The 27,623-nt window shown below is 45.4% G+C and overlaps 3 protein-coding genes across 3 annotated transcripts in view; 1 reads left to right on the forward strand and 2 right to left on the reverse strand.

The window, feature by feature from the left end:
• The window catches only part of LOC311323914 (signal transducer and activator of transcription 5B-like), a 19,947-nt gene extending 11,103 nt beyond the window's left edge, over positions 1 to 8,844 (forward strand). The window contains exons 9-19 of the mRNA XM_084456241.1: positions 746 to 925; positions 1,280 to 1,367; positions 1,907 to 2,029; positions 2,559 to 2,651; positions 3,430 to 3,636; positions 4,212 to 4,306; positions 4,623 to 4,765; positions 5,561 to 5,716; positions 6,054 to 6,105; positions 6,190 to 6,297; positions 8,386 to 8,844. Coding sequence (XP_084312367.1) covers positions 746 to 925; positions 1,280 to 1,367; positions 1,907 to 2,029; positions 2,559 to 2,651; positions 3,430 to 3,636; positions 4,212 to 4,306; positions 4,623 to 4,765; positions 5,561 to 5,716; positions 6,054 to 6,105; positions 6,190 to 6,297; positions 8,386 to 8,503 — 1,363 coding nt within the window. The 3' untranslated portion in view covers positions 8,504 to 8,844. The remainder of the gene's footprint in view (positions 1 to 745; positions 926 to 1,279; positions 1,368 to 1,906; positions 2,030 to 2,558; positions 2,652 to 3,429; positions 3,637 to 4,211; positions 4,307 to 4,622; positions 4,766 to 5,560; positions 5,717 to 6,053; positions 6,106 to 6,189; positions 6,298 to 8,385) is intronic.
• LOC311323906 (uncharacterized protein) overlaps positions 1 to 27,623 on the reverse strand; it is a 571,429-nt gene that overhangs the window by 539,584 nt on the left and 4,222 nt on the right. The window lies entirely within an intron of this gene.
• On the reverse strand, positions 16,188 to 27,596 carry LOC311324152 (GTPase IMAP family member 9-like). Its single transcript, XM_084456558.1, has 10 exons — positions 27,554 to 27,596; positions 26,152 to 26,832; positions 25,907 to 25,993; positions 25,512 to 25,681; positions 24,270 to 24,307; positions 23,952 to 24,166; positions 23,591 to 23,807; positions 21,438 to 21,581; positions 18,511 to 18,655; positions 16,188 to 17,933 (listed from the first exon to the last, which is right to left on the reverse strand). The coding sequence occupies exons 1-7, from the start codon at positions 27,585 to 27,587 to the stop codon at positions 23,776 to 23,778; spliced, it is 1,257 nt and encodes a 418-aa protein (XP_084312684.1). The 5' UTR covers positions 27,588 to 27,596; the 3' UTR covers positions 16,188 to 17,933; positions 18,511 to 18,655; positions 21,438 to 21,581; positions 23,591 to 23,775.

Here is a 27,623-nt window from a genome sequence, read left to right on the forward strand (position 1 = left end):
GAGCTCGCTTACCTTTGACCTCAACCTTTATTTGTCTCTTTGCATGTCATCTCTCTCTCTCTGTCTCTCTCTCACACACACACACACACTCTCTCTCTCCACCATTCCCTTACTTTCTCTTCTCGTTTTTTCTACAAATCTTTATGTATATTTTTTTCTTTATCTCTACCAATTCTCTGCCATGCTTTCCCAACCTACGAATATCTCGTTCCTTTTCATCGCTTCCAATCCCTTCCGCCTTAATGCTCCATACTCCTCCCTCCTCCCTCTCTCCTCCTCCCTCAATATCTCCATACTCCTCCCTCCTCCCTCTCTCCTCCTCCCTCCTCCCTCTCTCCTCCTCCCTCCATCTCTCCATACTCCTCCCTCCTCCCTCTCTCCTCCTCCCTCAATATCTCCATACTCCTCCCTCCTCCCTCTCTCCTCCTCCCTCCTCCCTCTCTCCTCCTCCCTCCATCTCTCCATACTCCTCCCTCCTCCCTCTCTCCTCCTCCCTCAATCTCTCCATACTCCTCCCTCCTCCCTCTCTCCTCCTCCCTCAATCTCTCCATACTCCTCCCTCCTCCCTCTCTCCTCCTCCCTCAATCTCTCCATACTCCTCCCTCCTCCCTCTCTCCTCCTCCCTCCATCTCTCCTCCCTCCTCCCTCTCTCCTCCTCCCTCTCTCCTCCTCCCTCCATCTCTCCTCCCTCCCTCCCTCCTCCCTCTCTCCTCCTCCCTCCATCTCTCCTCCCTCCCTCCCTTAGTACGTTCATCATAGAGAAGCAGCCCCCCCAGGTGATGAAGACCCAGACCAAGTTTGCCGCCACGGTGCGCCTCCTGGTGGGAGGGAAGCTCAACGTCCACATGAACCCTCCGCAGGTCAAGGCCGTGATCGTGAGCGAGCAGCAGGCCAAGGCGCTGCTCAAGAACGAGAGCACCAGGAAGTGAGGACCCCCCGCGCAGCGTCGCACGCCGACACCAACGCGAGACACGGCGCGCGCTCACTCGTAAACACAGTAACGTTGCCAGTGCATAACTCAAGACACTGGACAACACACACACACACACACTGAATGAATGAATCCCACTGATAAACTGCCATTAAAATTGATGGGGAAGTGTAACTAGCTGCCTGATGTCAGGCAAGTGATATACAGCATGTAAATAACATTTTGAACGGCTAGTCAAATCAGGAAGCTGGCCATTCACACTGACGGCAACAGTTCACATGTCCACCAGAGCGTGTTTGCGCGTGTCCAGCTGCGGATGCTCAGTCGTTGTCTCTGGGGCGTTTGTAGTGACAGCAGCGGGGAGATCCTCAACAACAACTGTGTGATGGAGTACCACCAGACCACGGGAACCCTCAGCGCCCACTTCAGGAACATGGTGAGTGGTCAGGGAGCCTCCTCTGGCACAGACGGAATTAAGGTCGTTTCAGACGAGGAGCGATATCCGCGCATTGTAATTCATTTTCAATGAGAGAGGCGAGCGGACAATTTGGGAGCCGCGGACAATCTGGGGCGGAGCGGCAAGCGGGCGCGACCCCGTGAAATTGTCGCGCGCGTGCTCGTTTCGTGCACACGCCCGCCCGCGACAAGAGCTGAATTGTAGTCAGCTTTCCCTGCTGCGCGCAGGACCCGTGCGTCCCCCGCTGATCCGAGCGAGAACGCAGGCGGAATATCGCTCCCCGTCTGAAACGGCCTTTATGAGGAGAAAGAGGGAGCTGCACACATGGAGACAAGTGAAGTCAGTTTTGTTTAGATGCTGATATCCCTGACCCCAGAACGGGGTTTCATGACGACCCACAGGGGGAAATGTTTTAGTTTTTTTACGGTGCGGTTTCTATGGTTGCGGTCAAAACAAAAAAAGGCATTTGAGCCGTGGTCCAGTCCCCCAGCTGAGAGCCATCTGTGTCTGTGCTGCAGTCTCTGAAGAGGATCAAGCGGTCGGACCGGCGCGGCGCCGAGTCCGTCACGGAGGAGAAGTTCACGGTTCTGTTTGAGTCCCAGTTCAGCGTGGGAGGCAACGAGCTGGTGTTCCACGTGAAGGTACAGTACAGTCAGATGAACTCTCTTATGATAATCAGCGCGCCACCCCCCTTTTACACCTGCCATTAAAATGCGTCACGTATCCTGATCGTATTTAGATATGATTTAACCTGATTACATTTACGCCTGGTATTAATTTGTGTCTCCAGTGAGATCCGAGTGCTTTATCCAGCTCAAACAACCGAACGCACATCCGTTTACTGTATGTACAGTAGATTGAAAACGCATTTGTGTTCAATGTGGTCACAATGTGTCCCCAACCACCTCCGAAGTCGGTTTGGCCGATCGGATCACAATCCACCCTCAAAACGTTTTGGGTGCGTTTACCTCTGTGCTTTCATGTGGTTTAGCACGATCCAATTGCAATCTGATCACCCAAAACACATTTGAATGCCAGGTGTTCATTTTAAATGATTAAATTCAAATCAATTGTCACGTTGGCTTTAGTGACTCATCTGTATCGTGACCCTTTATTGATTATTTCAATGAGATGAACTCGTCCTCTTATGGATTTTTCTCTTCCTCACAGACTCTATCGCTCCCTGTGGTCGTGATCGTCCACGGTAGTCAGGACAACAACGCCACGGCAACGGTCCTTTGGGACAACGCGTTCGCTGAGCCGGTGAGTTGGCGCTTCCTGGAAGTGACTTAAAAAAAATATTTGCACAACCTATTGGCCCTTTCAGACACATCTGACTAGGTGTCAAGTCACAGAGCAAAATAGAGTTCTCCAAACACGTCTGATGTGCCTACTTGGCTGGGAACGTGTTTCCAAAATGGGGCTTACCTCCTGAGGTGTCGATACCAAGCGTAAATGTGTGTTGTACAATTCAGGGAATTCAGACACAGGCTTTTCCTCCATTTGGCCTCCTGTGGCTGTCCGGCTCATTTCTATTGGCCACGGGGGGTGTCCGTCACAGTGCAGGAAGCCTGCACCCGCCCTCTGCTCGACGGCAGTAATGGGTTTCAGAGCGCAGTGGTGCGTTGCGTCTGAAAGCGTCGTCTCTCTCATCCTCCACCTTTCCCTCATTCTCTTTGTGCCCTTCTCCTTCCTCTCCTGTCACACAAAGTCTATCTCTCTTTCCCTCTCTCTCTTCCCCCTCTCTCTCTCTATCTCTCCCTCTCTCTCTTTCTCTCTCCCTCTCTCTTTGTCTCCCTCTTTCTCTACCTCTCTCTCTCCCTCTTTCTCTCTCTATCTATCTCCCTCTCTCTATCTCCCTCTTTCTCTACCTCTCTCTCTCCCTCTTTCTCTCTCTATCTCTCTCCCTCTCTCTATCTCTCTCTCTTTCTCTACCTCTCTCTCCCTCTCTCTCTGCGCCTCCCTCTCTCTATCTCTCCCTCTTTCTCTACCTCTCTCTCTCCCTCTCTCTCTGCGCCTCCCTCTCTCCCTCCCCCCCCAGGGAAGGGTCCCCTTCATAGTACCAGACAAGGTGCTGTGGCCCCAGCTGTGTGAGGCCCTAGACCTGAAGTACAAGGCGGAGATGCACAGCGGGCGTGGCCTGTCTGAAGACAACCTGGTCTTCCTGGCCCAGAAGGCCTTCAGCAGCACGGGCAGCAGCCCGGAGGACCACCGCAGCACGACCATGTCCTGGGCGCAGTTCAACAGGGTAACACCTCCGTCTCACTTCAGCCTGGGTTCACCCACGCGCTCAACCACCATTTTGGTTGTACTGCGACGACTAGAGTGTAAGCCTTGGGCATTGGCAAGTAGGCCACAGGAGAGGTCTATGGACATGGCACGATCGAAGGTTTAACAGGGTAATTGCCGATCAGTTGTACTGTAACATGCATTCATACTGTAGCTCTGTGCATGTGAAACCTCAACACGCACAGTAGCAATGCTGGCGATAAAGCATGACAAGGTTTCCAGCGTTGTAACTGAGTGAGCCTGGCTCCAGCCCTCCAATCACACTCCTTCTTTCATTCGCCAAATGCTGTTCAAGGTCTGGTGTTGCTCTCGTCCAGATTGATTTCTCGGTTGGAATTCCAACCAGACCAATCAGAGTCCTTTGAATGCGATGACAGAATTGTGATTGGTTAGGGGATAAACTAATCGCTGAGGACTCTGTTTGGCAACGGCCATCTTGGGAAAACGGCTGCAACGGGAGCATTTTTAGACGGAATAATGAAGTGAAACAAAATGGCAGTCTGAGAGTCAGGCTAACGGTGAGCTGCTCCACAGGAGAGCTTGCCTGGACGGAACTTCACCTTCTGGCAGTGGTTTGATGGAGTCATGGAGCTGATGAAGAAACACCTGAAGCCTCACTGGAGCGACGGGTGAGAAACGTCACACACTGCAAACCTGGAAATAAAATGATTCAAAACGTTTAACGATCATGAGGAGGACCAAGGCGCCATTGTTTAGGGGGGAAAATAAAAGAGGTGACGTTAGGATATCTATGAGCTGGTGATAACTGTCGTCATAAGCGTGTGTGTGCGTGTGTGTGTGTGTGTGTGTGTGTGTGTGTGTGTGTGTGTGTGTGTGTGTGTGTGTGTGTGTGTGTGTGTGTGTGTGTGTGTGTGTGTGTGTGTGTGTGTGTGTGTGTGTGTGTGTGTGTGCCTGCGTGTGTGTGCGTGTGTGTGTGTTTGGCAGGGCGATCCTGGGCTTCGTGAACAAGCAGCAGGCCCAGGACATGCTGATGTCCAAACCCAACGGCACTTTCCTGCTGCGCTTCAGTGACTCTGAGATCGGAGGCATCACCATCGCCTGGGTGGCGGAGAACCCCAACAAAGCAGGTACCTCACTGACCGCAGCCGTCTCTGAGGAGAGGAACATGCAGAACAGTAACGTCCAACACTGACAATCCTCCTCACTAAAACATTAGAACAAGGAATGTCCATACGGAGCAATATTACAGTGTTTCTCTGACTGGTTTAGACGTATAAATACAGATACCTCTCAATCTGGCTCAATTCACACTGTGTACACTGGTTGAGTCTGTCAATAAGACATGTTTTTAGTTGAAGTGGACTGGTTTGCGGTAGAGATGCGCGGATGGAGTTTGAGTGTACACGAATCCGCATGCACTCATCATCCACACACACACATCATCCACCCCGCCACCCACCTGACGTAACCCGCACCCAACCCGCCAAATAATGAAGTTATTGTATTTACATTTAAATTCCGCCAGCCGTTCGTGCTCATTCGCTTTTCATATAGGCGCATTTTCTTGATTTAAACAATTTAAAGATTATAGGCTCGCTTTCGCAGGATCTTGGTTAACGAAGGGGTCGAGAGGGTAGGCTGCTGGCAGGTCTCGCGCTTTCTGTTGTGCGCAGTTGTTACAATATAATAGATATAATTATAGAAGTTATTAAATATGAATATAACTGACAAATCCACCCGCAATTAATCACAATGTTGATTTGTATTGGCCCACCCACCCACCCACCCATATCCACAGATGCCACAGATATATCCACTCAAGTCTGCGGTGACTCAATTCTTCCCATGTGTTTATCTATTGATTTCACTATCAATGTGTGTTAAAAGTGGACATTGATTGAATGATGTATCCGTGTGACCAGGGGAGCGTCTGGTGTGGAACCTGATGCCCTACACCAGCAAGGACTTCTCCATCCGCTCCCTGGCCGACCGCATCAGCGACCTCAACCACCTCATGTTCCTCTACCCGGACAAGCCCAAGGACGAGGTCTTCTCCAAGTACTACACCCCTCCCCTCTGTACGCAGACCCCCTCCTCTTCTCCGCAAACTCACCTTCTTTACACTTGAAATGCATCTGCTCCATATTCTGATTTGATGACAACCTGTCCTCCAAATACATTGGTATGTGTTTTTTGAGCCCGGCACCCTTTTGTACCAAACACTTGGGTTTTGAGCCCAATCCCTGGTACTGAATGCATCACACGGGCAGAGTGCATGCTTCTCTTTTACAGAAAAGTAGTTTGAATTGAACTGAACCCCCGGCCCCTGCGTGCCACCCACCTCCATCCCTGTGTAATCTCTTGCTCACATTGTCCTCTACCTCGGTGGTCCTCGGCCGTCTCCCTCGCTGACAGCGAAAGCAGTAGACGGCTACGTCAAACCCCAGATCAAGCAAGTCGTTCCAGAGTAAGTCACTCGCTCACTCTTAGAACTCACTATCTCGGCACGGTCAAACCTTTCTTGTTCACCCAGTTGTACGTCATCCCGTAGGTTCACCACTCCCAACCCTGAGCCCCCGGGTACGAACCCAGCCTACATGGAGCAGGCAGCGTCCTCTGCTTTGGCTCACCCCAACACCTTTGGCATCTTCCCTCCCATGTAAGTACCCTACGCCAGACGGCACACATCTTAGAATGCACAAGTCAGACTTGTGTGGTAGATTAGGTGGTATTTAGCCTCGATCATTGTAGGCTTTTGAGGTCTTTCCTTCATTTGCTCTGCGTTGTGGAATTTTTTTATAAGCCTTGATAAGAGTTGCAGCACCATCTAATTATGAACCACGATGTTAATAGCCTTCTTGTTGTGATGGTCATTGATGAAATCACCCAACACGGGATTGGAAGCGGCAACAGATGATAGATTTATTGTAAAAAGATACAATCACATGGAACACTGGGATGTTTCCCTCGTCTCTCTCTCTCCCTGCTTCTCTGGGATGTTTCCCTGGTCTCTCTCTCTCTGCTTCTCTGGGATGTTTCCCTGGTCTCTCTCTCTCTGCTTCTCTGGGATGTTTCCCTAGTCTCTCTCTCTCCCTGCTTCTCTGGGATGTTTCCCTGGTCTCTCTCTCTCCCTGCTTCTCTGGGATGTTTCCCTGGTCTCTCTCTCTCTGCTTCTCTGGGATGTTTCCCTAGTCTCTCTCTCTCCCTGCTTCTCTGGGATGTTTCCCTAGTCTCTCTCTCTCTCTCTCTCTCTCTCTCTCTCTCTCCCTGCTTCTCTGGGATGTTTCCCTCGTCTCTCTCTCTCCCTGCTTCTCTGGGATGTTTCCCTAGTCTCTCTCTCTCTCTCTCTCTCTCTCTCTCTCCCTGCTTCTCTGGGATGTTTCCCTCGTCTCTCTCTCTCTCCCTGCTTCTCTGGGATGTTTCCCTAGTCTCTCTCTCTCCCTGCTTCTCTGGGATGTTTCCCTAGTCTCTCTCTCTCCCTGCTTCTCTGGGATGTTTCCCTGGTCTCTCTCTCTCCCTGCTTCTCTGGGATGTTTCCCTAGTCTCTCTCTCTCTCCCTGCTTCTCTGGGATGTTTCCCTGGTCTCTCTCTCTCTCTCTCCCTGCTTCTCTGGGATGTTTCCCTAGTCTCTCTCTCTCTCCCTGCTTCTCTGGGATGTTTCCCTGGTCTCTCTCTCTCCCTGCTTCTCTGGGATGTTTCCCTAGTCTCTCTCTCTCCCTGCTTCTCTGGGATGTTTCTCTAGTCTCTCTCTCTCTCTCTCCCTGCTTCACTTGGATGTTTCCCTAGTCTCTCTCTCTCCCTGCTTCTCTGCTGGCTGCGGCTGTGGTGCGAAGTCAAGGCCTTAGACTTCCCTCCCCGCATGGTGTTATCAGCGTGTCTGCCTGCTGGGAGCAGCCAATCTGTCCGGCTGAGTTGCCTACCGTTTCCAAATCCAAGTCTCAAGGTTTGGTTGAGATGTTAAATAGTGCTCTCTCGGCCCAGCCCCCACGCCTAGGCCTGCCCGTTTAGGGCCTAGTGAAGCTAGATTGGTGGAGGAGTGACCATACAGATGTGTCACCTGTCACCCTAACATGATGTCTTAATCACCATTGGTTGTCAGTCTGGGTTGTGTCTGTTTATAGTGTCCCATAGAGATGTGCCATTAATACCCCAGAGGAGAGCCCCCCCCTGTGGCCTAAGTGTGACCTCTTGACACCCACTACCCCGAACGGCCACAGCAGCAGCAGCATCAGCTGTCTCCCTCACTATCGACTACACAGTGTCCACGTGAAAACAAACAAACACATGAAATCAAATACATAGCAGTAAGACTCTGTAGATGTTACAGACATTTCTCCCTAGATTCTTCACTATCATGCAATTCTTTAGTTTCCGATTTATCGGACCCTGTCTGGTATCAAACTTGTGATGCTTGTAAGCTCTGGATTTAGCAATTATATATTTCAAGAAAGTAATAACAGAAATAAATTCCATGAATTCCATTACTTGAAAATTGTAATAGATAATTTATATTTGAGGTACTTAATAATTAAATAAGCTCTCTGTATTTCATTGTCATAGCAATGGCGAATGTTATGAATAATGAATAACCAAGTATGTTACTTTTAACACATCTACAGTAACACCTGTACATTTCCTGTTAAAAGTGACATGTCTTACATGTGAACGGTTGTTGTAAGTTATAGCTAAGTGAGTTCATCGATTTTTAGATCTAAACCTACGAACGTGTCCCACCTCCTGTTGACAGGAGTGACCCCATGCTGGACGCAGACGGAGACTTCGACCTGGAGGACAGCATGGACGTGGCGCGACACGTGGAGGAGCTCCTGAGACGCCCAAACCAGTGGAACAGCCAACAATCCTGACCTTTCACCCTTCACCCTCCCAAACTGCGCCCCAACAAGAGCCAAGCGCCCGCAAAGAAGAAGTGTGGTTGTAAACCCATGGGTGTGTAGTCACGGATGGACAGACCAAGGTCTGCTTGTGGAGATTTCAAGTGCGCCGACGCTTCAGCCCCGCCCTCTTTCTCACAGACCCAATTCTAGATTGTTGTTTATTTGTATTTTTTATTCACCCAATCAAGCCTTGCATGAGATTGGCTCAGAACATGTTGGTTGTCCACTAATAATCTAGAAAAAAAACACCAAGATGATGTGGTCACAATCCAGCTAACAAACGGAGTAGCTAAAAACAGAGTTAGCAAAGTTTTGATAAGATATATTTTTGATGTTGTACAGCTAACACTATTGTTTACCACACTTAAAAAGGGGAGTAAAGTAACCTTCTCTTCTCCTAGAGTTGGTTAGCTTTGCTAGCTAGTCACCAGAAGAGCTATTTCAGCAAACCAGTTCCTGGTTAGTTGTACGCATGATTTGTGTATATATACAGTACTGTATGTATGTATAACGTATATCAAAAGTCTACATAAAGTAGGTTATAGGGGGGGGGTATGGAAAACTGTACCAAGTACAGCCTGGATCATCACAGTAATGGAGGAAACCTATTAGACTGCGTCGCTCCATAAGGCCCTGATCTGGTTATTTGTAAAGTATTTTCAGTCTGTTAACAGTTCAATGGTTGACAATTACCGCATTCTTCTGACAAAATTGATTTTTGTAACATATTAATAAGAAACTAAAATGATTTTATTAAAGTATAACCTAAAGGAAACTAGATTTAAAATATACAAAATATAAAGATATTCATATTGTTGCTACAATATTTATCTATTTGCAACAATATTACCCTTTATACTGTAGCAGCTGCTGCGGCTGTAATCTTTATGGCTTAGTTGTTATCTCAAACTTGTATTGTTTATTTGCCTTAGAAAAACACAATTAAGGATGATACTTTGGTTGGGAGAAAGGACGCTTACTTTAAACAAGACAATGTAAATCTGACCAAATCTAGAATTGAGTCAGTAATAGTATTATAATCACCGGCCATGTGCATGAATACAAATAAGGCATTTTGAAAGGCCACGTACTATTGCATACAGTATAGTCTTGATAAGTCTCATGCTACCAGACAATCGGTGATCTCTGCCTTCCAATCGTCTGGAGATTTCTACATTCAAGGTAGTTGCAAACCTACTAAAGACTTTGGATTGGTTCTGCAATGCAGTTTTGTTTTGTTTTTAAATCAAATTGTTTCCACCCATTTTAAGTGAGGAAATCTGGATCAATGTCCTCAGTCTCTAGCAGAGCAGAGTGTTCAGAGACGGACTGGGGACTAGAGTCTTGATTGACATCTGAGACACTTTGTTGTTGTTGTCAAATTGGACCCTCAATCTGAAAAGTGAGGTACTCTGCCTTTCATTATATGCACATTAGTGCATCAAGTCTGCCTTGAATGTGAAGTTAACTTGCCCTAACAGAACGTAATATACTGCTGCTTCTCACTACACTAAACTGGGATCATTTACACTGGCTACTAACAAAGGAATAATCTGACTTCAGTGTTATACTTAACTCTCATAACTCGTTATCATACAGTACACCAATTAATCATTATGGAAGTTCACGAATGAGCAATATATTCTGCAGAAATGGCATTGCTGTTGGTGAAGAATAGCTTTGGTAGGTGTAACTAAGAATCTATCATGTCCACAGACCCATTTCTGCCTTTCCCCTCTGTGTTTAATCATGTATTAACTATTTGAGATCGTGCGATTTCATAATTTACCAATCATTTACTGGAAAGCCAACATCCATATCCCTGACAGTTACCAACCTATCCATAACCTAAAATCTGATTGGCAGTTCACATTTGATATTGATTTTGAAGCACTCTCACACTTGTATAGCTTCTTGCATTCTTAATCTGTGCCTTAAGACAACATTGGTTGTCCAGGGGAAACACTAATGATGTCCAGGCAAGAGATTGTCTGTCAGTTAAAGTAGCTCTCATCTGTCTACAACAAGAACACTTTGCCCTTTCAAATTAAATCCCATCTTTCTGTTTTCCCATGATTTGTTTTCATTCTGTTAATCTATATCTATATTGCCTACAATGTGTCCAGTCTCAGGAAAAAACAATTGTGATATACAGTATGATAGTTAAACCTAGAGCTGCACTAGTTAGTGAACTACAGTGCCTAACTATACGAAGATAGTCAAATGATTTTACTATTTTACCATAAGCAGGTTATTTCATTACTGACATTTGGAATGTTCCTTTCATTTGTATATAAAATACAAACAGAACTAAATATATACAAAACTGGTAGCTAGAGCATGCAGATGACAGCGCTTTGGGCAATCTCCATTTTCTCTTTTTCTTATTTTGGATTTGTTCAAGTATTTCAGAATACTGTCTGTATTCGTATTGTAATTCAGAATTCACATATCTATCCTGTGTCTGTCAGCCTATCTTTTCTGTTTTCGAGTCTAATTGTAGTGTGAAGATCTGTTAGCCAGGTTCACAGCCAGACGGTTTCAATCAGTTTTCGAACAATAGTTTTGTGAGTGACAATTTGAAACACTGAAAGTTCTAAAATTGCCTTATCGGCTGTTGTATGTGAACCCATCTTCAGAAGATCTGTCCTGTGTTTGATCATCTCATGTTTATTTACATCCAGTACATAAACCTTTCAGGGGAAGGTGATGGAATTAAATGTTTTATTACAAAAATCTAAAATAAAATTTGTGAAGTGATTTATAACCTCATTGATACACACCCCGATTGCATCCTCCTCTGAAGGTTTGTCATTTAGGCCTAGCATTGTCCTGTACTAGTCTAGCTGAGACTCATTTACTGTAGTCATGTACAGGAACAGCATATTTGAGTGTGGTGACTGGTGGGACATAATTCACCCCGGAACCTTTGGGCTGGGGTATTGTTGCTGGCGTTGGCTATTTAAGTGCTGCGCTCCTACTTCCCTCTCTTTTCTGGTGGTTAATATATTCCCCTCCATCGGTCTCTGATGGCTGGGGGACACGCATGTGTGCATGTGTGCATGTGTGTATGTGTGCATGTGTGTATGTGTGTATGTGTGTATGTGTGCATGTGTGTATGTGTGCATGTGTGTATGTGTGTATGTGTGCATGTGTATGTGTGCATGTGTGTATGTGTGCATGTGTGTATGTGTGCATGTGTGTATGTGTGTATGTGTGCATGTGTGCACAGCCGTGTGTCAGTTCCTCTCACCGCGCGGGTGTTTGCAGGAATGAATAGATAGGCCTAACGTATTGACTTCACACTAAAAAGTCTTCGGACTGACTTATGCTTTTAATATTTTTATTATGAGCAAGTAAGCATCATGGAGCAAGCGGCATGTTTCACATCTGATTCTTCAGGTTTGATCTCAATGCAGTAATCATGGTCATGTGATTATCAATCGATCATTTGACAATTTCTATCAACGTCTCTTTACAACACAGTATCAAAGTCATACACAGGATACACACATACAGTAATTATCACATAGATTACATTTATATAGATTTTTGCACTATATTGTTTTCATGTATTATAGTCTAAACAAACAATTGTGTGATTGACCTCAGCCATTACTGACATTTGGCATGTTCATTTCATTTGTATATAAAATACAAACAGAACTAAATATATACCAAACTGGTAGCTAGAGCATGCAGATGACAGCGCTTTGGGCAATCTCCATTTTCTCTTTTTCTTATTTTGGATTGTCAACATCCCATCTATTCACTCATGACATTTCATTAAAAAACAGAAAAATATATGATTTAAAATCACTTTCTAAAGAGCAATAGTAGTACATTAAAAGTACATGTAGGTCTTGATATTTAAAATATATGTATTGCATGAACAATACCAAGTAATCTCAGTTAATACACAGTATATTTCCGAAGGCTTAAGAACAGTCTTCTCAAAAACCACTGATTATGGAAAGGTGCATCAATAAAGCATCTACTTGGACCATCCCCTTCCTCTAATTTGCTATGGAACATTTCCACTAATAAGCTGAGACACTGCTACAACATTTTGTTACAAAAAGAGAGTCCTCCTGGTTCTCTACTATTCTCAGCATGTTTTATTGGAAGCCAAGATTTTCATATAAGTAGGAGTCCAGATGATCCAGAAGGTGCATCATCACAGAACATGACTCATCACCTTTCCCCAGGACCACGTTGATGATGACCCGCGCTCTCTCTGCTCTCCCTGCCTTCGCCATCACTGAGTCTCTCTCCTCCTCATCCATCACCTTCTCCTGCAGAAGTCTGTCCAGCAGACGATCCATAACAGGCTCAGACACTCGCGCCACAAAGTCCCACCGTGCAGAACGCAGTCGCTCCTCTGCAGAACCACTCTGTCTGCCGCCCATCGACGAGGCCCCTGGTGCTGTAGAGGAAACCAAGACGTGTTCAGCAGTGTTCAGTTCAGACGTGTTTGCTGTGTCAGACCAGTGTTGATGAGAGAGAGGCAGCTGATCACTGCTCTGCTCTCATCAGCTAAACCTCATTATAGATGAGTCTAGAGTCTCATCAGCTAAACCTCATTATAGATTAGTCTAGAGTCTCACCATCTGAACCTCATTACAGATGAGTCTAGAGTGTGGAGGGGCATTTATCAGTTATCATTTATCAGTTCTGAAACACTGATGGTGTCATCATTCATCTTTACCCTCCCACAAGGGACTGATTCTGGCATCAGATTGGTGAACTTTGCCACAATCTGACGACAGTGGAGCACTGCAGAAAAAGGAGGATGTACTGTACCTGGTAGTGGGATATGTGAGGATGTACTGTACCTGGTAGTGGGATATGTGAGGATGTACTGTACCTGGTAGTGGGATATGTGAGGATGTACTGTACCTGGTAGTGGGATATGTGAGGATGTACTGTACCTGGTAGTGGGATATGTGAGGATGTACTGTACCTGGTAGTGGGATATGTGAGGATGTACTGTACCTGGTAGTGGGATATCTGCTGCCCACACCTGTTGTTCTTCTCCATCTTTCTCCAGAAGCCTCAGCTTCCCCTCCTCTGTGTCGGCGCTCAGAACCACCTGGAAGGTGGGGGGGTAGTTTGGACCGTAGCTCCAGGGGACCTTAACACTCTGAAACACCAAGTAAGCTCTTAACAGCTGAATCTGGACCATTCAGAAACGTGACTGGTTTAGATGAGTCTAAGCCAGTGGACTAACTATTTTAAGACATTTATAATAAATGACCCTTTTGAGTTGGTTCTTTTTCTTGTTACTTAACATTGTATAAGTTGACAAGGCTACTGTAGTTGTGATTAAAGGGTTATTACATCATTTTATATATCTGTATGTGACATCATCACTACGCGACATCATTATAACTGTATGTGGGTGTGTTAGAGTCCTCTGGTTACCTCTGGTTGTATATCATCTCTCTCCACCCCATCACAGCACAGACTGTATGCTTTCCCACGAGTGAGAGTGCAGTCAGGACTAACAGACATGGAAGTGCTTGTTCTATGCTGCTCCTTCACCTGAAACAAGACCAGACATGATTATCAAGGAGGGAAACAGACTGAGAACATTCAGTTCTTTCGCTGATACATTACGTAAGATACGCTAACTACAGTACGTTACTGCATGCTGCAGGTCTGGGACACTTCATGCACAAATCCGATGTTCAAATCCTGGCAATTCATTGGTAGCGCCGGAATCCCGGCGACACCAATCAGTAACGGCATTCGCGATCAGGTGTTCCCACCCATAGATATGCCCCGCCCATCTAACCTGAGCTAGTGTCTCTCATTTGCTGCTACGACCTCTTTTGACCCGTCGATACGCCCTCAGAACACCAGCTTGGGCGGCGAAGTGGCACTGATCTAGTATGTAGTATGCGGAGCGCAGCGATTCAACGTTATATTTGAGTCTTCATTTCAAACCTTTATTTCAACTCGTTAGACACTGAGGTTTCCCTCATTCGCGGTGTCGACGAGCTAACACAATCTGGAGAGAGACTACAGAAAGTAACAATGAATTTCAGGTTAATTAAATTAATCTGAACACTATTCCATACTGAGTAGTAATAGAGAGAAATAAAAATGACCATATTCATTTTACTGTATTAAGTCGACAGTACAACACCAATGAATATCATATCAACCATGACTGAAGAAATTGGATTTACACATTTTCTTTTTTGTTCATCATCTTTCACTCATGTTGTCAAGCTCTCTGTGGGGTAAACACAGCATTGAACATCATGAGCTTCATGTTTTGGATGTGGTGCAAAGACATAAGGACTGTACCTTTTCAATCAGGACATTCGCTGGTGCTACAACCAGGTTGAGAACAGAGCGCTGGGGTCCTAGTGATTGGAGGAAGGGCAACACCTGCCCCCTGATGGTGATGAAGGGGATATACCGTCTCACAAGGCCCCAGAGAGACAGGTCTGTCACCTTCACCACCACATGTGTGTCAGTTACCCTCAGGGGTGGTAAAAGCTCCACACTGTCACCACTGACATGGGCCACAGACAGGGACCCACGACCCTCTCCTGGAAGATAGCAACGTTTCAATGTGTTGTATAGCTGAGTCCTTGGGGTATAGCGTAGTATTATTGAGTTGTGAAACTTACCTCAACTCCTCACTCCTCATCATGACCAGATCAGACCCCATTTTGGGTCGTCTGTTGGTGGCAGCTGACCTTTGCAGCCATGGCCAGGTGTGAGGGTGTGAGGGTGGAGGAGGGGTGGGGGGATTCATAAAGTATCTTATCTATCTCATCTATTAGAGGCTGGGAGGCTGTGTCATGGTGGATTAGAGGCTAGGAGGCTGTGCCACAGTGGGTTAGAGGCTGGGAAAAGCTAAGAGCAAGTGGGGAAGCTATTTCGTTTCGAAAGACGTTTCGAAAGATCATATTACAGAGGCATGTGAAAAACCACAACAGGCCTACGCTCTATGTAAGCACAACTAGCGATTCATAAAGACAGATTGATGAAAACAACCGTTTCGCGGCAGAAAATAGATTTTTAGAAACTGCATTCCCGGTGCCCCCACCACCGCCATTACATGGATATACTGGCTCGCGCTGGATTTTAAATTTCTTCTACATGCCTCTGAACTACACCAAAGTGATCTCGGTGAGTCAAACGTCTTAAAATATGTTGTAAATAAGGTCCAGGTTGTCAAAAACAAGCATTGTCCTTTAATAACTGGAAAACGATGATCCATATTCCTATGTTGTCAATTGGCATCTGACACCTGTCACTTTCTACCAGTTTGGTTCCACCCACAAAACACACCATCGCTGTTTACAAACACAAAAACTGTCTATAGCGTTCCTAACAGGCACACAAACAGGCATAGGCCAGGACGGCCACTGCTCTACTTCAGAATGGTATTTGGATGTGTATGGAGTTTCTCAAGGGCAGTTATGTTGCTGTATGTACTACACACCTACTACAGATCTACCTACTTTCAAAAGGAGATTTTCAACAGCCTGCTCATAAGTAGGGTGTGTGTGCATGATGTGGTATGAATAATGGCACTTTTTGAATTTGTAATGTTTATTGAAATCACAAACAAAAATTACACTGTATATTCTGAGCAAACAAGCAGACGATTAATAATCTGCACCTGCCAAGCTATATTTCTTTAACACTTAGGAGCATTTACATTTTGAGTCTGTTGCATCATGTCAAAAATCAGTCTGTCTTCAAAATTCTGACCTAACAGAAGTCTCAACATCAATTTCTACAAGATTTTGTAGAAGTGTGGGAATTTTTGCCCATTCATCCAAAAAAGCATTTGTGAGGTCATACACTGATGTTGGATAAGAGGGCCTTACATCACCAAGCGCAATGCCAAGTGTCGGATGGAGCACGCCGCCACTGGACTCTGGAGCAGTGGAAACATGTTCTGTGGAGTGACGAATCACACTTCTCTATCTGGCAGTCTGATGGATGGGTCTGGGTTTGGCAGGAGAACGTTACCTGCCTGACTGCATTGTGCCAACTGTAAAGTTTGGTGGAGGAGGGATAATGGTCTGGGGTTGTTTTCTGGGGTGGCCTCGGCCCCTTAATTCCAGTGAAGGGAAATGTTAATGTTTCAGCTCACCAAGACATTGTGGACAATTCTATGCTTCCAACTTTGTGGGGAAAGTTTGGGAAGCCTTTTCTGTTCCAGCATGACTGTGCCCCAGTGCACAAAGCAAGGTCCATAAAGACATGGTTGGGTGAGGTTGGTGTGGAACAACTTGACCGGCCCACAGAGCCCTGACCTCAGCCCCATCCAACACCTTTGGGAGGAACTAGAACGGAGATTGTGAGCTAGGCTCTCTCATCCAACATCAGTGTCTGACCTCACAAATGCCCCTCTGGATGAATAGGCAAATATTCCCACAGGTGTCACAATACGTTTTCTTCAGACTGACTTTTACTTTAGATTTTTTTAATTTATTAGCAAGGTAGCATCATGGAGCAAACATGTTTCACATCTGCTTCTTCAGGTTTGATCTCAATGCAGCAAAACCTCGGTTTTAAGTGTACAGTAGTCATGGCCATGTGATTATCAATCGATCATTTGACCGTTTGTATTAAAGTGTTTACAACACACTATCAACATTATAGACAGCATATAGTATTCAGTACAGCATCAGCTTTTTAGGCATTTTACATGATGGCCTACTACAGCAAGTCTACAGACCATGATCACAATCAGTAGAGTGACAGTGATTAGTTGTATTACATTGTTGTTTTCATGTTAGAGTCTAAACAAACAATTGTGTGATGTCATGGTAGTACTTCTGGAAGAGGTGAATTTTGAGCCTGCGGTGATAAAATCAAGAAATACAAGTAAGTACTGTAGTTAATATGCAGTACTGTATATTTCCTGAGGCTTAAGAGAGGAGTCCTGTCATCCACTGTTTATAGAAAAATATCATAAACCATCTCCTTAAAACTCCCCCTTCCTTTTAGTTTCCTGTGGAACATTTCCACAGACAGGGCTGAGACACAGGAACATTACACAGAGTCAATCATCCTGGTTGTCACTACTATTCTCAGCCTGTTTTATTGAAGCCAAGTGTTGAATACAAGCAGGGGTCCAGATCATACAGAAGGTCCATCATCACAGAACATGCGTGAGCACCTTTTCCCCGGACGATGTCGATGACGGCCCGTGCTCTCTCTGCTCTCACCTTCTCCACCTTCACTGAGTCTCTCTCTTCCTCATTGATCACCCCCTTCTCCAGAAGTCCGTCCAGCAGACCATCCATACCAGGCATGGTCACTCGATTCACAAGTTCCCTCCGTGCAGAACGTAGTTGCTCCTCTGCAGAGCCACTCTGAACGTGCTCAGTCTGCCTGCCAGCCTTCAACGAGGCACCTGGTGCTGTAGAGGAAACCAAGACGTGTTCAGCAGTGTTCAGTCCAGCCATGTTTGCTGTGCCAGACCAGCGTTGATGAGAGAGACAGCTGATCACTGCTCTGCTCTCATCAGCTAAACCACATTACACATGAGTCTAGAGTCTCTCCAGCTAAACCACATTACAGATGAGTAGAGTGGGGAGTGAGTCAGGTGCCTTTTATCAACACCTGGATAGTTTCCACTTTCCACTGCAAGTTTTCATCTTCACTCTCCAACAAGGGACAGATTCTGGCAATGGATTGGTGAACCTTACTGCCAGTCAATGACACCAGTGAAGCAGAAATCGTGAACATGAAAATGGTGAGGATGTACTTTACCTGGTAGTGGGATATGTGAGGATGAACTGTACCTGGTAGTGGGATATGTGAGGATGTACTGTACCTGGTAGTGGGATATGTGAGGATGTACTGTACCTGGTAGTGGGATATGTGAAGATGTACTGTACCTGGTAGTGGGATATGTGAGGATGTACTGTACCTGGTAGTGGGATATGTGAGGATGTACTGTACCTGGTAGTGGGATATGTGAGGATGTACTGTACCTGGTAGTGGGATATCTGCTGCCCACACCTGTTCTCCTCCATCTTTCTCCAGAAGCCTCAGCTTCACTTCCTTTGTGTCAGAACTCAGTAACACCTGGAAGTTGGGGTGGTAGTTTGGACCGTAGCTCCAGTATATCTCAGTATGCTGAAACACCAAGTAAGCGCTGTTAACAGATGAATCAATCAGAAATCTGACTGGTTTGGACAAGTCTAGGCCAGTGGAAAATGTGATTGTTAAATGGGCTAACTATTCCTTTAAGACAATAAAAAATGTTTTAAATCATAAATGACTAATGTTTTGAATTCCCCTTGGGGTCTTGGTTCTAAATTGTGTTACTGTTAGTCAACAGTTCACAAGCTGACTCATTAGCTAGGTGTGATTGATGGGTGTAATTACTGAATGTGGCACATGGCTAGAGATGCGCATCGAAAAACCGGTTCTTGTTGAGAACCGGTTCCCAGTGAATTGATCGTTAGCCAAAATCCTTAACGATTCCGCTATTGATTCCTGTCGTTGCTGCGCATGCGCGATGACATTGCATGCACATGCCTTGTTTTGTTTTATTAGACCGCGGTAGAAGACGCCAGCAACATGTCGTCTAGGCATAAACGTTTGAAAGTGTGGTTACATTTCACGCGACAAGATGTTCTTTGTTCTCAGTTCCATTTGGACTTCACTTGATTGTATTTGTTGCCAGTTGCGGCTGCTCATTTTTGTCAGCTCAGCTCATATACCCTTTTTAAATGGAAGGAGCATTGTAATTTCTACTAGTAACATGTTAGACTGTTATTGGATTTAAAATTCAACAATTATTCATGTTTTATTTATCTTTTTCTATAGAAAAAACTGATTTTGTCAGTTTTATTTTTAGTTCAAGGTGAATACACCTAAAAAAACAGCACTGTAGCCTAATTGGCATGTTCAAAGTATATATAAAAGAAAATTAATGTTAATAAACCTGTTTGTACTCTTTTTCCCAATGTGAATCGATAAGAGAATCACCAAGGAATCGGATCGATAAGCAGAATCGAAAATGGAATCGGAATCGCTAAAATCTTATCAATATCCATCCCTACACATGGCATCATGTTAGTTTGAAGAAATACCAGCTGCATAAGATGGAGCAGCTTGGACACATCATCAGTGATGAACCCAGGGTCATCGGTTGTTTCGGGTCTTTGATCATCAGACACCCTCATCTGGGTGACCCAGCTGCGCTACACCATGGATCCCCCCTCTTGATCCACAACCACCTGGAAGCTCTCTCTCTGCAGCTTCACTGATGTTGTTGTTGGATTTTCTCTCTTGCAATCCTCTGACGCCAAGAAGCCTGAGTGCTCGATGTAGAGGCTTCCCTGGGAATCCCCTACCCGATCCCTCTGCAGGTCTTGACAAGTTCCAAGTACTTCGCCTTCTTTCTCTCATGGGCCTCCTCATCCGGTCTTCCCATGGGACTGCGAGTTCCAACAGCACCACTTGCTTGGAGGAGTCAGATGTTAAGATTTGGTCTGGCCTGAGTCTAGTTGTAGCAATGTGCTCCGGAAACTTCAGCTGCCTACCCAGGTCCACCAGCAGCTGCCAGTCACAGGCTGAGGCTAGCAAGCCGGCTTCTCTCCTGCCCTGACAAAGGCCAAGTTATGCCTTGCTGGGAGCTGATGTTTTCTCTGCTGGATTCCAGTGCAGATGGTATCGGCTACTGCCTTTAACACCTGGTCATGGCGCCATGTGTACGTTCCCCCTCCCAGTGCTTTGGGGCAGCAGCTCAGGATGTGCGCTAGAGAATCTCTTGCCAGAGAGTGGGCATGCTGGGGTTTCTGCAAGATCCCAACTGTGCAGGTTGGATGGGCTCGGGAGAACACAATACACAGACTGGATAAGAAGTTTGAGTCTTGCTGGTTCCGATTTCCAAATGTCAGTCCAGGTGATCTTCTGAGCAGATGCATGGTCCCAGTTCATCTAAGCTCCTTGCTGACACATGGCCACTGTCCTGCTGCGGTGCTCCTCCACCTCTGCCCGGATCTCTTCCTGGATCAGCTGCCGTCTCTCTCTCCCCTGAGCTTTGTCGTAGCAAGGTCTTGTATACTACCAAGCCCAGCTCGTCTGACTGCCACAGAGCCCACCAAGACACCATGGCTCAGCCTCACTTCTGCTCGTTCCACTGCCTCACAAGCCCGCCACTTCCACCCAGTCTTCACGGTGAGGCCCGCAGACACTCTGGTGTCTGCGGAGTCTCTGTAGAGTAGTACCTCCCTGGCTCCGGTGACCTTAAGCTCCTCTGTCAGGCCGGTAAAGGGGAGCTGGAGCTTATTGTTGTGCCCATTAAGGGCAATAGTGCTGAGGTTCTTAGCCCTCTGCAGGGAGGCCGCTCTGTGAGCGCTGGCCTCTCTTTCTCACTCACCTTCTGGTATCGCTGCTTTAGAGACCTCGGCTGTTTCCTGAGCTCGGTGATCTTGATCTCACGCCGGTTTGGCCTCACAGTCGTGCTGGCATTCGGTTGTCATGACAAATCTCTCCACACCGATGCTGATCAGGGTAAACATCAGCTGAAGTCGCTGATCCACTTACCCCCTTGATGAAGCTTCAAGAGCTGCATTAACATCCTCATTAAACTGGCGCCACTCAGCCCTCTTGTGTGCGGCAGGTCATAAGACCGGGCGATGTTCGGATGGTTTGCTCATGTGGCATACGGGGCATGGAGGTTCTGAACACTGTGGGGTGACTCCGGTCTTGCTCCTCCTCTGTCTCACCAGGGAGACATCATTTCTACGTGACATCATTATTATGTGGGTTATGTTAGAATCTACCTCTGATTATTTATAATCTACTGGCAACATCATTATTATGTGGGTTGTGTTAAGAGTACCTCTGGTTATATATAATCTACTACTGGCAACATCATTATTATGTGGGTTGTGTTAGAGTCTACCTCTGGTTGTATCTTTTCTCCCTTTTTTGGTTGTATATCATCTCTCTCCACCCCATCAAAGCAGAGACTGTACGTTTCCCAACGAGTGAGATTGCAATAAGGACTGACAGACATATAACTGCTTGTTCTATGCTGCTCCTTCACCTGAAAAAAGATCAGACATGATTATCAAGGAGGGAAACAGACTGATATTAAAGCTGCAAACATTGATTTTATTTATATTGTCAAAACTAATTAAAACCACCTGATATCAGATTGTTTCAATGAGCCATAGCATCCTAATAGCATTGTACTTCAATGACTCATCCCTACCGGTCACCTGTCAGTTGTTATTCCAGCATTTCTGCCTGTGTTGTCAGTAGCTGGCCCGTGCCTTTGCTCGTCACGAATGAGGGGCATTTTAAACCCAAGTGAAATTGAACTGAAATTTAAGATTCCAGTTTCTCCAAAATTGATATATTTAATGTTTTTATTGTTTCTTCAATGTTCTCTTGTGCAAATGGCACGTACAAAACTCAAAAAATTGCTATCATATACATTTAAGAACAAATGTATTCTCATTTACTGTACAATGGCAGCCTTATATGGCTCTAGCCATTCATTTAAGCCTTTCGTTTGTAAACAGGTCTGTTGCAGCCATATCGGGGAATTTATTGGTAAAATCAAATTGATTGCACTTTTAACTAGCTGCCAAAACTAAACATGAACTTCAAGTATATAACAGCTTAATCCGAATACTGTTTACGATGTACTGTAGGAATAGAGAGAAACAACTATACCATATTAATTGTATTGCATTAAGTAGACGGTACACTGCCAAAGAACATCAGCATATCAACCATGACTGGTTGGCAATGTCACTGTTTGGAACATCGATTTAAAAGATTTTGATTTAAGTATAAACCGGCAGGGAGCATGGAGTAACATTCCATTAACCTCTCGCAATCATAATCACCAATTAATTCACTATAAACAAAGTATAAAATAAAATATATTATTTATCTCATAGGGAATGTTGCCAAATTCTGATTACCCAGAGTCCCCTACTGTATAGTCCCTATGCCCTCAGAGAGCCATGGGCTCATATGCATGTGATGTGGGAGTGCCCAGGGTCCATTTCTTTTGGGTCAGTGTTTCCAATGTACGATTTTAGAGGAGAAAAATGTATTTACATTAGTGAGAACCCAGGGGTTAAGTACTAGGGTTTTGAATGCGTTTTTTGTTCTTTTGTTTTGGCAGCTGTGTGATCACAGGATTATAAAGTAAGGGTATCCCAAACAGGTACTATTATACATTGTTGAGAGTATGTGTTTAATTGAGAGGCTATGTATATATACCTAGTGTATATGCATTTAGATTATATTGTCCAGTAGAACCTTGAAGATCCGAACCTCAGAGATCTGAACAACGCGGTCAACCGAACAGGGTCAAAACAGGAAATGAGCACCAAACTACGGCGCGTCAAATCCTGACAGAACAAGTAACGGTAAAATGATAGGCTGTTTATCCTATAGGCTATAGTTTATCCTATAGGCTATAATATTATCGGACATTTGTTTGTGATTTAAATAGGTTATGCCTATTCTGAAGGCGACTAGGCGAGGGGCTAATAGCTACTATAGGAGTTAATTTGCTTCAAAATAATGGAAAAGGGCTTGTAGCCTATGGTTATCTGAGTGCACGTAAGTGCCTTTTTCGATTCAAATAGAGGGTTGTTTTTAACATGAGTTTCTACACATTACATATTATATTTTCAAAATTTTGTGTATTTTGGGAAAACCTTCAGAGTTACGAACATTTCAGAGATCCGAACGACCGTCATTCCCGGTGGGTTCGGATCTTTGAGGTTTTACTATATAGCTATATGTATACTATGTATGTATTGATTGTGCCTGCTCAAAATTAGTCTATATACCGTGCACTGTTTGCTGCCACCTGAAAAAAATCAGTAAAAAACTGGTCACAAAATATCATATTTTATGTTGATAAACAACACGACTGAAGTTTTACACAAACTACACATTTTCGTCCAGATTTATTTGTTCATTAGTCTTTCACACATTTTGACATGATCAAGCTCTCTGGGGTAAAAACAACATCGAACAACATGAGATTCATGTTTTGGACGTGGTGCAAAGACTTGGGGACTGTACCTTTTCAATCAGGACATTCGCTGGCACTACAACCAGGTTGAGAATTGGAATAGGACGTAGGGAGCTTCTGGATTCGAGGAAGGGCAACACCTGCCCCCTGATGGTGATGAAGGGGATATACCGTCTCACAAGGCCCCAGAGAGACAGGTCTGTCACCTTCACCACCACATGTGTGTCAGTTACCCTCAGGGGTGGTAAAAGCTCCACACTGTCACCACTGACATGGGCCACAGACAGGGACCCACGGAAGATAGCAACGTTTCAATGTCTTGTATAGCTGGGTAATAGATGGGTAATATAGTATAATTTTAGTATAGTATATTTAGATTAGTATAAGAGTTGTGAGTGGTGTGAAACTTACCAGTGAGAATCTCACAGTGGGGGAGGTGCAGCTGACAGACTGACCCCTGAGGACAGTCGATGCTGAACAGGGGTCCTGCAGGGGTCTGGCCTGTAGATGTCAGGAGATCGTCGTCCCATTGGTCAGTGCTGTACAGCACCTCCCCCTCTCCCTCCATCTGAAAGCCCAGACCTGTCAGACTGCACTGGAACAGACCAGCATGGGGACACTGGAGCCTGGGGGACACAGGACAAAAGTGATCATTACTATCACAATACAAAGAGAGAGAGAGAGGTGAAGATTAAGAATAACTCTGATACCACAGAAAAGAGCTGTCACCTGTATGAGCAGAGTTCAGGAACCACAATAGTTGGGGTCTGGAAAGAGGAGACAAAAATCACCAACAAATATAGCTGCAAGCAACAATGTGGGGGCCAAGCAGGATGTGCGACCAGCGCATCAAAGACAACAAAACACGCAACACGCCATAGCCATAGCCGCATTCGAATCCCTACCACAGTTTTGAAAATCTGGCATGCGGTTCAGAATAAACGCACCTCCAACTTTGACAGGTTGGTGGCGCTAGAGAGTTTGAGGTGTCGACATAGACTTGGTGACAGGGGACACGGAACTGTCCCCGATGAGTGTGCCTAATGTGGTTATGATACATCAAAAGGTTTTTGAAAATCGGTCACACAGGTCAAAAGTTGTATGCCTAAACGCACCTCCAACTTTGACATGGTGGTGGCGCTAGAGGGTTCGAGCTGTCGCAATGATACTTGCTGACAGGGGTCATGGGACTGTCCCCGATGAGTGTGCCAAATGTGGCTTTGATACATTAACAATTTGCTGAGATATGACCCCATATCCTGTTTGGCAGCTTGGATGCCAAATTTGATTGGCTGTAGCGGGCGAACGCTTTCGAGAATCGAAAATCCCTGTACAACTTTTGTGGACATTGGTCTAGAGAATGTGTATACAGAGTACAAATTGGTCGAAATTCCTAGGAAGAGATACATTTTAAGTGTTTTTCACAAAATTCAAAATGGCGGGATATCCAATATGGTGGAAAATCATGTCATTGAGCCAAGGAATCCAACGGTCCCTCATTTTTGAAAATCCGACTTACAGGTCAAAAGTTGTGTGCACAAATGCACCTCCAACTTTGACACGTTGTTGGCGCTAGAGAGGGCGAGGTGTGGACATGAGACTTGGTGAAGAGGGTCAGGGCACTGTCCTGAATGAGTGTGCCAATTTTCACAATTTTTGACCATACGGTTCTATACGCTGCCATAGACTCCCATGGCAGAAGAAATAAAGAAGAAGAAAGGAGAGGAAAACGTACAAACACAATGGGTGCTGCAGCAGCTGCGCTGCTTGGCCCCCAATAATAAACTGGACCCCATAATCTACAATTAGTGTCTGACTGATGTTCCTTATTTCAGTCCCAATGGGAAAAAAATGATCATCTTCAAATTGATACAAGATCTACAGGAACGGGTTGGTGATGTTCTCTGGTGGAGCTGAGCCTCTGGAATAAGAAATGAAAACATTCTACATATAATCTGGTAATCTACATACTGGTCCCTGTGGTGTGGATGTCCAGCTGTGTGCAGGTTTAGGGTTTAATCCGATGTGTGGGGATCTCTTTGGCTCTGACTCTGATCTGTGGTCAGGTGCTGGTCTGGGTCTCAGGGAGACGTAGCCAGAGCTTCCCTGAGACAGGACATCAGATCTGCCACCTCCCCACCCTGTAGAGAAACACAACCAGGTCAGACCCACTACTGGGCTGTGGTTAGCCTCCTGCACAGGGACAACATCTATGGGCCACAAAACTGACAGTCTTCATGAATAAATACATTTAAAGAATCATTGAGATAGATACAGTACAGTACAGTCCATTCATATCTAGATAGCGAGACAGATGAAACCACAGTGAGATCCTCAGGATCCCCAGACACACTCTGACGTCTTACTCTCAGGTCTCAGTGATCCAGACCCAGATCCAGCCTCAGATGTCTGCTCAGAACCACAGCCCGTCTCAGCTCTGCTTTCTCCACTCACTGCACAACACAACAACACAAATGATGAGCGATTCACAGGTTGTGATGTATTGGAAGGTCTAGAAACAAAAATGAAATATTCTAATGATGTGTGTTTAACTGTTTTACTATGGATATCTACCTTTTCTACTTTTAGTAAATAGTCAGACCATACTCACTGCCTGGAGGCAAATCGATGCTTCTGAGTGCTTGCTTCTGAAACTTCTCCACAAAACTCCATTTAATTTCTCCTCTGCCATCGATCTCAGGGTAAAACACATCTCCACTGTTTGCTGCCACCATCTCATCCATCTTGTCCAACAGCTCAGTGACCTGAGTGCCATCATCCCTGTTCTTATTGTTGAGGACATGATACCTGTTCCCACATTTCTCAACAAGCCACTGGAGGGTCTTCCCTTCTGTCTCAATGTGCTGCTCAATGGTTGTGTCTCCCAGACTGTCCCCACAGGTGAACAGCACTATAGTGTGACTCCAGACTCTGTCACTGAGAAGCTGCAGGTGTCCCTCTACAGAACTGGCTACTTCCTCTGTGAAAGAGATTTCCAGGTGTATGACCAGGAGGAGAGTGTGGGGTCCTGGGGGACACAGAGACACACTGCGTACTATCTCCTGTTTAACCAGCTCAGTAGTCATCTCTACAGGGAGATTCCTCTGCCATCCTGGAGTGTCGACCACAGTGACCTGCCTCCCTGCTACTTCTCCCTGTCTCTTCACACACTGAGCAGCTGTCCTCAGGTCAAACTCCTCTCTGCCCAGGATGGTGTTTCCTGATGAACTCTTCCCTGCTTCTCTCCCCCCCAGCAGCACAACCCTCAGCTCTGAGTGATGGAGTGAATCACCTGTCAAAGAATGAGAGAATCATACAGTATCACAACTCTAAAAGTATCCCCTACAGTGTCAAGACAATCTTGTGTATTTTTTTTTTAATAGTTACTGATTTGAGTGAGACAGATGTGTGTGCTGTGCTGACACCACAGGCAAAGACCCACACCTCTCTCACATCAACTACTACCTAGTCAAGACCCACACCTCTCTCACATCAACTACTCTACCTAGTCAAGACCCACACCTCTCTCACATCAACTACTACCTAGTCAAGACCCACACCTCTCTCACATCAACTACTACCTAGTCAAGACCCACACCTCTCTCACATCAACTACTACCTAGTCAAGACCCACACCTCTCTCACATCAACTACTACCTAGTCAAGACCCACACCTCTCTCACATCAACTACTACCTAGTCAAGACCCACACCTCTCTCACATCAACTACTCCCTAGTCACTGTCCCTCTGCACATCATGCCATCTCAAAGCTTAGGAGACAAGAATCCATCAAGCTCACTGCTCTGTAAACTCGTTCCTCTATAACCAAGTTCCATTCTTAACAGTGGTATCACATCAACATCAAATTTCACATCAATATCACCTTTTGATCACATGTTGACATGATGTATTATATGCAGTAGTGCAGTTTTTTTTCTCTTGGGGGACCATAAAGACAAATATCTTTTACTGACCCATTTTGAAACTTCTATCCAGAGAAAAAATAACTCACCTATGAAGGTTCTGTGGATCTCTCTCTGCTTCATCACTTTGAGCTTCCTCTGTTTCGCCCTCTCTTCTTT

The sequence above is a fragment of the Borostomias antarcticus genome (assembly GCF_949987555.1).
Source record: "Borostomias antarcticus genome assembly, chromosome: 22".
NCBI classification, from domain to species: domain Eukaryota; kingdom Metazoa; phylum Chordata; class Actinopteri; order Stomiiformes; family Stomiidae; genus Borostomias; species Borostomias antarcticus.